The sequence below is a fragment of the Trachymyrmex septentrionalis genome, unplaced genomic scaffold, assembly GCF_001594115.1.
Source record: "Trachymyrmex septentrionalis isolate Tsep2-gDNA-1 unplaced genomic scaffold, Tsep1.0 scaffold37, whole genome shotgun sequence".
Lineage (NCBI taxonomy): Eukaryota > Metazoa > Arthropoda > Insecta > Hymenoptera > Formicidae > Trachymyrmex > Trachymyrmex septentrionalis.
In genome coordinates, this window is record NW_017305536.1 from 7539322 (window position 1) to 7548818 (window position 9497).

The following is a 9497-nucleotide window of genomic DNA, read 5'->3' on the forward strand; positions in this document are numbered from 1 at the left end:
CATTCAAATAAATTAATTTAATTTGTTTTTATTTCTTCCGATGAAGAATGTATGTACTTAAAAGTTAAACATATAACTGAAATATACATATACATATTCTAATAAGAGAAATAAAAACAATTAATTTATCAAATGAACAATTTTTTTCGGTGTATAATTAAACTCTTCTTTTAATTTTTGTATAAATATGATAACGAAATTGACATAGTAATTGCAAGTAAATATTATATAGTTTCTGTATCTAATAAATATTTTAACAAAATTGATATAAAGCTATATGTATAAAATATAAAAAATAAATAAACTCAAGAACTTCTCTTACAATGAAAAAACGCGAGTTTTTACAACTCAATATTTTGTTTAATTTCTGTATCTGATAAATATTGTATCGAAATTGAAATAACGTAATATAAATAATACATAAAAATAGAATCAAGGAACATCTATATATTGTCTACTGAAAAATAACACAATCTTTTACGATTTAATATTTCTTTTAATTTTTATAACTGATAAATACTGTAACGAAATTGCAATAACGTATCTAATAATATAGATACGTACAGAATGTAAAAAGATAGAAAAAAGATAGGAAAAAATTTTAATTGGATTCTAGTTGATGAAATAGGACAAAAATTATAAGTGTCAAAATTGCAAATTTCACTTTATTTTTTAATCATAAATTTAAATATTCAAGTAAAAAGTGTAAAATTTAAATATTCATGTTTAAAGTACATTTAGATATTTAGAAAATTTAGATATTTACTATTTAAAAATAAAGCCTCTGCCGAAATTGTTTTAGTCTTCATTTTATAATTCTGAAAGTTTAAATATTCACATAAATATGCACATAATGTTTAAATATTTATAATTAAAAGACCAAGTCAAATTCACAAATTTGTTATTCTAGATTTTCATCTTATTTTATCATCTAGAGTCTAGAGTTACTTTTTACAATTTTTCATACTAATTGTTATCAAATCTGTATATAAAAAAATAGAAAATCGAGAACATCTCCAATATTAATCATCGAAAAAAAGCACGAGTTCCTATCCATTTCTTTCTGTACCTGATAAACATTATATTAAAACGCAAACAAACATTAACATAATATCGAAAGGAATCGAAATATCTGGAATGGATTGCATCACAGATTGCGAGGATATATTTGCGCGCAGTAAAATTACAGTAACATTATGGGCAGGATTAACATTTAAACTTTATTAAAACCAACAACATAGTAACAAGAGCAACAACAACAAGTCGATGTGTCTCAAACAGCCCGCGGCAACTGCATCCCTCGCTCTTTCTCTCGCTTTCTCTCTCTCTCTCTCTCTCTTTCTCTTTCTAAGTATTCTCTCAGTTCTTACAAAAAAATCAACCTGCCTCGTGTCACTCTATCACCGCCGACCACGTCGAGCTCGGGCGATCGTCACTGCGAACGAGCGAACGCCTGGAGACCTGCGACATTAGTAACATTTGCAAATGAACACACAGGATTAGAGGCAATATCGTCGGTGACGAGGACAATGGCGATGAAACGGTACGCGATCCTAGCACAGTCGCAACACAGAGAACACAGAAAATCTCATTCGCGCTAATGATCGGTCGGACGACCCCTCACGGCCGCCACTACGATCGCTACAAGCAATGCAAGGAGACAAGCGAGCAAGAGCGTGGTGTACATCGTTACCGGGACGGTTAGGAGGTTAGTTACACGGGGAACGTGCACGTCGTCCCCGGCGCGGCGCGATCTCGTGCGATCAACAAGCTCGCACATTGTGCGCTCACCTTCGCGGCTACCCCCGCTTTGCGCGTCTCTGCCACGCGCCTCGATTCCGCTAGGCAGTACCACGGTCTCCTCCTGATCGCGTTCCCGCTCCTGCCTCAGGGTGTCGGCGATCAAGCTAATCCTGCGGATCGCATTGTCCTCGCTCTCGTCCGCGTTGGTCACGGCGGCGGTGGTAAACGGCAGCGTTGCGTCGCGGATTCTCCCGTATCTGATACCCAGGTCCTCGATCTCCTTCTCGTGCTCGTAGAGACTGGCCGCGGCAAGTTGCAGGTCGCGAACGGCCCTGGACAAGTCCAGCTCCACGTCGTCGGTAGAAGCATCCTCGGGATGACTGATGTTACCTTGGTCCCCTTCACTGCTCATCAAGGAATTACGCTTTGAAGCTACACAGAGAGTCTCCTCGAGTCTCGGACCGACGATGGGCCGATCGTCGCTCGTTGCCTCATCCTGGCTGTACGGCGTGGAGCTGCTCCGTATGCTACTACTTTGGTCCTCGATCTCGGAGCCATGAGACACCGAAGAATTCTTTAGGGTAGATAGGCGACTGTCGCGTAAGTGGTCGGCCACATTGCCGAAAGCCTCGGCGATCAGCTTGACGTTTTCATCCGCCACGCGAAGATAGAAATCAAGGTTGTTGGCTGCCTGTGCCGAATCCGACGAAGACCTCGTGGAATTCGAATCGGTTGGGCTCGTTGTTTTCTCGCTCTCGACATTCCGCTCGTCGTTGGCAAGCTGCGATCCTGAGTAATGACTACCCAGAGAGCGTACACGTACGCTCGCCGGAGGTTCGTTGATCTCGAGTTTGGCGTCAAAGTCGTTGGACTTATCAGCAACGATAGAATCGTTCGCCTTCGGCGATGCGATTACGTTCGGCGATGCCGTGTCATCGTCGCTTTTTATCAAATTAACTAAATCTTGGCAGAGACGACTGTACGCGGTAAAGTCCGTCTCCGTGTTGCGACCGCTATTGGCTGCCGAAACGTTGGAATCCGAATGTAGGTATTCGTGCCAAAATCCGTCGTTCAGGATGGCCTTTGAAGACAGCATGACGTCGGACAGCTCAGTGACACCCGACTCCTTCTCCTTCTTGGGACTTTCTCGCGTGGTCGTCGCCGCTGTCGTTTCCGGTGATACACACAGCTTCTTCCAATACGCGCCCACCACCGGATGGTTGCCGTTGATATCAATATCACTTTTAACCGCTAGCTCTTTCCACCTATCGTTATCAGACAGCTCGCCGTCGCTTACTACGCGTCTGAAATATTCCGGTCGTTCGGGTGTCGCAGCGAAGTTCCTCGTAACATCTTGGATCTCATCTTTGATAGCGTCGAGACTGTGCTCGCGTTGCAGGTGAATCCGATCGTGACCGATCAGCCCATAAAGATTGGCCGATAACGATCTAACGGCGCGTTTCTTATTGCGAGTAGCAGCTTCCAGCTGTTCGAGCCTCGAGACGTCGATCTTACTCTCCGCGACGCTCCGCGTCGCAACGTCCTTCCTAAGGGCCCTGTAAGCCAAATCGTCCGTGACCACGTCAGGCTCACATTGCGGTATGTACGATGAGCGTGGCTGTTCCGATTTCGTCGGCGTCGTGTGCAGGTAGTCGCTCTCGGTCGCCGCGGTAACCGGACCGAGCGGTATACCGAACGGTGGCTGCGGATCGATTATTCGGAGAGTATTGTTGGCGTGACTTATACTGCGGAATAGCACGTCGTCGCGAGTCACGTCCGGCTCGTCCCGACGAGACGAATAAGCCGCTGGCAAACGCGTAAGATCGTCCGTCGAGTCCCTTCGCGAGAGGACAGGTGAAGCGATGAGATAACTGATGCTGGACAGAGTCGATTGTCCCGCGATGTCCGAGAACGATGTGGGTCTCTCCTTGGGATGCATCCTCCGATAAGCCATGTCGTCCTTCGTCCTATCCGGTGAATCTGCAGCGATCGCAATCACATCAAGCTCGCTTTTACTTTGTTTCTGATTAAACTCCTCCATACTTCGACGTTCCGCGCGATCCAACAGATCCTCGTCGCCGAGACGAAGGCTGTTGTATATCGCTTCCAACTCGGATAGAGCTTCTTCGAGATTTTTCGAACTTCTTCGTCTTTCCAAAGTTTCGTCGGTCGGTGTTATTCTTCTATTGTCTTCTTTTTTACTCCTCTCAGCGCAGTTATCCACATAGGTCGAGGGGGTAATGATATGCAAATTACGTTGGTCGCAGGGAGATCTTCCAGATGACCAATCGGACGTAGATAGGTGCGATGAAATCGCCTCGTGATGTTTATTCGTTTCGCAGATGTTCGCTGATTTATTCCTGGCCTTGTATACGTGGTAATTCACGTCACTGCGATTAAGCTGATCGTTGCGAATGTTTCTACGTCTCGTTGTTTCGATTTCCCTGTAAGCCGACTCGTTTGCGCAGTGATAGCTCGAGTTATATTTATTATTTATGCGCTCCAACGAATTACGGAACTCCGTTTTAGGGCTCGACATCGAATTTCCTGATTTAAATTCTATTGTATCGCGCCAAGCGATCTTATTGTTTGATCCGTACGATCGAAAGTTCCTCCAGTCGGGTCTTGATATTCCGCTTGTAAAGTTGTTAGTCTTATTGTCTTCTTGTTTAAAGTAATTTGGCACATTTTGGTGTCTGTTCATCGGATAGGAACTATAGCCGAATGAGCGATAACGAGGATCCCTCGGGGGTGGCTCGGGTGGCTGATTGTCCGGATTGATTAATCGGGGATCGACAGCGCAATCGAACGATTCTGAGTAATGGCACGCGTTTTTTGCGGGATATGTAAAGAAGTTTCCGGCTCGATGACTGTCCGTGTACACGTCGCCGCTGTGATGTCGCGTGATCTTCCCGTAGGTGTTGTTCTGATTCAAATCCGTGATGTATTGCCCTGTAGAATATCTCCTGACGTCACCGAAAACTTCGGGATGCTGTAAGCTCACGCGTTCTGCATCTCGCAAATTTTCCACAGAGGATTTTTGAACTGGAAACACACGGCAGTTTGAATACGCGGCCGATCGACGCGGATGTATAGGCGGGCGACACAGTCCGTTCGTATCAGCGTAAATAGCACGTTCCTTATCTTCGATATAGTCTGAGGGACACCTTTTATTATACAGCTCGTTCAAAGTATCACCACTGCCGTTGCCCTCGTCCCGAGATAAGCGCTTGATATATCGCTCCGTTCGAGCAGCACGAGTTCTTCTATTGCACACATTACTTCTCTGGCCATTCTGCGCGCTATCCGCGTGAAATCTGTTTAGCGAACTGTTAGATCTGTGACAATCCTCGTCGGAACTGCTGCCCGCGCACAGATGATCTCTCTTCGCTTCGGCTCGAGCTTTCAATTTGTTCTTTCGAAACTTCTTCCCTAAGCCGTCTAACGAACCGTCGCTACTACGTGAATGCAATGAATCTCGATAAGAATCCTTCACATGGTGAATGTTATTTTCGACTCTTATCCGTTGATCGTGCTCCAAATTATTTTCTATCGAGTGAAGGACAACACCATCGATTTTCTTATTAAATTTTGCAGGCTTTCTCGGTGTTCTTTTGCAATAAACGATCTCTTCATCATTAGAGGAACTGTCGTAATCCTTTATCGAAGATATTCGTCGCAGAATTCCACCTATAGACCATTTCTTGTCCTTTTTCTTATCCGAGGCACTGGATACTGCATGACAAACTGGTAAACGCCGAGTTGGAGGCAGAAGACCGTCCATTCTCAACACATCTTTCTTGCGCAGCCCCTTTTTCTCCATAGTAGATATCACCAAATTTTCTTGGTGTTAAAATATCTGAAAGAAAAATATTACGTTAATCTTACAACTTTCAAATTCCAATGATATATTATAATACGTTCCATTATCAAAGCATGAATTTAATCATTTTATTTCAGAAACACAAAAATTACTACATCGAATAACTACATTCGCAAACAGCAATTTGTAATGTTAATTGAGAAAATCATAAATAAACGCACTGAATACTTAACAAAAGAATAGCGTAAGACGTTACTAAAGTTTCATACGTTCTCACATATTGTATTCTACAAATACATTCACCGGGTGAAAAAACATTTTCTGTGTGTGTGTGTGTGTGTGTGTGTGTGTGTTCATCTCATAATTTAATTTCTACACAATAATGTATCATAATACGTTCCAATGAGTATCAAGCATGTATTTAATAATTCCATTTCAGAAACAAAAATTACTACATTAATTTGACAATTAACACTAGAACCAATTTTTTTCTCTTTTGTATTATTAAATATATAGCACAGGATATTAAAAATATATAAATATTAGTAGAATACAAATAACTCTTAATACACAATCGGTCGTTTAGTTAATTTCATCACAAGTATATAAAAATTATTGAATGATTCTTACATCTTATTACTTTTACATCTTTAGAAAGTATTTGTAAAGTTGTGTATTTAAAAAATGGAATGCATACGGACTATTATTTAGTGTTAGGTGCTCCTAGTATTTCAAAGAAAAGAAATACGCAGACCTAACGTGAACTAGGAGACAATATCAAAATAAATCTTCATTAACTGAAAAGAAAGACAGAAAATTATATTATAAAAATTAGCACCTTCGACAGTTCTAGCGGGATACCGTAATCGAGTCCTAGTAATAGTGTAATTTGTAATGTTAATTGCGGAAGTCATAAACGCAATGAATATTTAACAAAAGAGGAATATAGAAAGTGCAAGACGCACTTATTAAAGTTTCATAGGTTCCCATATATTGTATTCAACGAACGCATTCACCGAGTACAATACAAACTTGACGACCACGTGTTCGATGCTATCATTTTTCGTGTCTCATTATATCAAACGTTCTTTTCAACGGAAAAAATCCGCTTCGCGAGTAAGCACTCGAAACGCGTCTTTCACGACACGCACGCACACATATACTTGAGATTATTCGCTCGACGTTCTTAGAAAACGTTCGGAGAGCGCCCCGACGCGATAAGCAGAGCCTCGTTCGCGCTCGCTCGCTCCGATTATAAATACACCCTGCGTCGCCTGCTGTGCTGTGCACTAACCTCCGATGTCGAAATCGGCGTGTCTGCTTCGACTTCCTCAGCCCGGACCCGCCAAGGGCGCCGAGTCGCGAATAATGAGTCACGAGTGCCAGATACTCGATCATTGAAGCCACGGCGACGCTGCACTGCTGCAGCTGCACGCAACGAGGCGAGGTCAGTGCTCGTTGTCCGAACGGTTCGCAATCACGATAAACGACGTCGTATCAATCGCTCCTCGCTCCTCGCACACTCCTGTCTCTGGAAACGATCTTTAATCTTTGACAGCGCCACCGTCGCGTAAACGTCTCGTTCCGTGAACGCGACGCCTCTCTCTCTCTCTCTCTCTCTCTCTCTCTCTCTCTCTCTCTCTCTCTCACACGACTCTTACTGCTCTAATTTCACTGATTCGACAACTCTCTCATAAACAGCAAAGAGGCCCGAATGACCTCGAAACGTCCATCTCACGCAGAAGGAAGTACGTATTCGAGCAACTCCGAGTACTCTCGGAGCAACACACACTGAACTGAACGCAGAACGGCCATTACTCGGCGAGCGTCGCGCCAAGCGCTCGTAAAAGGCACGACGGACACGACGGTACCAGACCGGTTGCTCGCACCGAACTTACGAGGAGAGGAGCGAAGCAGCGATTCGTTCTCGGGACCCCACCCATTGCTCGCGCGTTCGTTCGTTCTCCACGAGATCTTTCGTGATCTTGAAAAATCCTCAGCCGAGCACCCACGCGTCGCCACACGCCGCATGCCTGTTTCCATTAATGCAGTGTAACTTTAATCTCGGTTCAACTAATCCTTCATCTCCTTCTAGTCTTTTAAGAATAATGAGAAGGTGAAGATGAGTAAGTTGAAGAGTAAGTCGAGATTGAAGTTAATCCACATTGGTAGAAACGGGCATAAGGCTCAGTTTCGCAACTCACGGTTACCTCGGTAATCGAGGTTCAACTTGTTTCTCCTTTCTTCCCAATTCTAGAATTGGAAAGAGATCACGAATAAGTTGAACCTCGATAATGAATAAGTTAACCGTGAGTTGTGAAACTGGGCCTGAGTGTACAATACTGTACAGGCGTTTCTTAGCGCATGTCTCAAGTCGGCTGGGTAGAATTTATACTCGAGCGATAGTGACAATAAGTCTGTTCTTTTCAAGCACGGCTTTACTTAACGTAATATCATCAACTTTAATCTCGATTTAATTTACTCTTTATTGTTTTCTAATTCTTTGAATCGGGAAAGAATAGTGAGTTAAACTAAGATTGAATTTAAGTTTATCTTGTGTATATATATATATATTTGTGGAATCGGGCCTTATGTTCATTTCCATTAATGTAGATTAACTTTAATCTTTATTTAACTTACTTCTTACCTTCTTCTAGTTCTAAGAATTAGAAAAAAATAAGCAGTAAATTAAATTGAGATTAATCTTACTCAATTCAAGTTACTATAATTTATCTTTTTCTAATCGTAACGAATTAGAATTAACTATTTATCTTTTTCTAATTCTCTCTCTAAGTTCTAAGAATTAGAAAAGAAACAATGAATCATCTATCTTTGATAGAAATAGAAGGTTATTTGAGCTTCTTGCATTCATCTTTCTTTTTCTTCTCAATAAGAAAATGCTTTGTATAATTTATCAATTAATTAATTTTTTTAAGTACAATATATGGCCTTTACTTGCGGCTGCGTTTTTTTTTTATTATTAATTAAACATTCTTCCAAACAGCTGAAATAATGTTAATGAAAAATAAATATTACTGTAAGTATTTTTCCCAGAGCTGTCTAATGTCTTAATTTGCCTAAAACTGATAAGGTTTTCTTAAAATAACTCTAAAAGTCAAGTATCTAATCTTTAAGAGATAATAGAAGTGCATCTACTCGACAACAAATTATTGTCACAGTTACGTTCATCCTTGATATCAAGTGATTAGAATCTCTTAGGGACAACAGAGTAAACAAATACAACAGTGTGAGTGTTAAGCTTTTTCGTTTATTGAAAATATCTCTGTAAAACGTGTGTATATTGTGGCTAGGCGAGGTAAGCCGACAATACCGAATCTTCGACAACGAAATGAAATCGGGTAGCAAATGAAGAGATACGGTGAAGACATTGAAAACAATATAGTCGATCGTATTTTTTTTTTTTTTAAGTATCTACATAAGTAAAGGACGAATCAACGATGCATTCGCTTACTTTTTAATCTTATTATTAATTATATTATGTATAACAAAGCGGTAACAACTTGTTCATTGTAACTATTATGATAATAATCGTTTACTTTATATAATTACAATAATATAATGTGTAAGGATCGTTAACTAATCGATAACAAACGAATCGTATCCTCCTCCTTTTTCTTCTCTTCTTATTCTTATTTCCCCTTCCTCATCGTATCTTCGTTTCATCGCGTCCTCCTTTCGCATTTCCATTTTCACCCAATGTCGATCGTTAGCGTAAGTCGTTTTTTATTATTATTTCTTTTTTTCGCGCTCATCCCCCTCTCTTCTTCTTCTTCTTTTTTTTGGTATTAATTATTTAACAACAGTTTTTTATCCTCTTATTATATTTGCTCTTTAATTTAATAATCGTAGTAAACATAGTAATTATTTATAATATTGTGCAAATAACCCATATATTTATCATTTATATATA

At 41.0% G+C, this 9497-nt stretch overlaps 1 protein-coding gene across 1 annotated transcript; it reads right to left on the minus strand.

Annotated features, from left to right (window-relative positions):
• Positions 1-1052: 1052 nt before the first annotated feature.
• Positions 1053-7159, minus strand: LOC108750550. Its single transcript, XM_018490044.1, has 3 exons — positions 6861-7159; positions 1792-5602; positions 1053-1461 (listed from the first exon to the last, which is right to left on the minus strand). The coding sequence occupies exons 2-3, from the start codon at positions 5564-5566 to the stop codon at positions 1433-1435; spliced, it is 3804 nt and encodes a 1267-aa protein (XP_018345546.1). The 5' UTR covers positions 5567-5602; positions 6861-7159; the 3' UTR covers positions 1053-1432.
• Between the last annotated feature and the right edge of the window lie 2338 nt (positions 7160-9497).

What these genes read in the sequence shown, in the direction of transcription:
- LOC108750550 (XM_018490044.1), bottom strand. Translation starts at nt 5,566, where the DNA reads ATGGAGAAAAAGGGGCTGCGCAAGAAAGATGTGTTGAGAATGGACGGT. An exon ending in AAGCGGGGGTAGCCGCGAAG is followed by an intron (nt 1,462 to 1,791) that starts GTGAGCGCACAA and finishes CTAATGTCGCAG; the next exon opens with GTCTCCAGGCGTTCGCTCGT.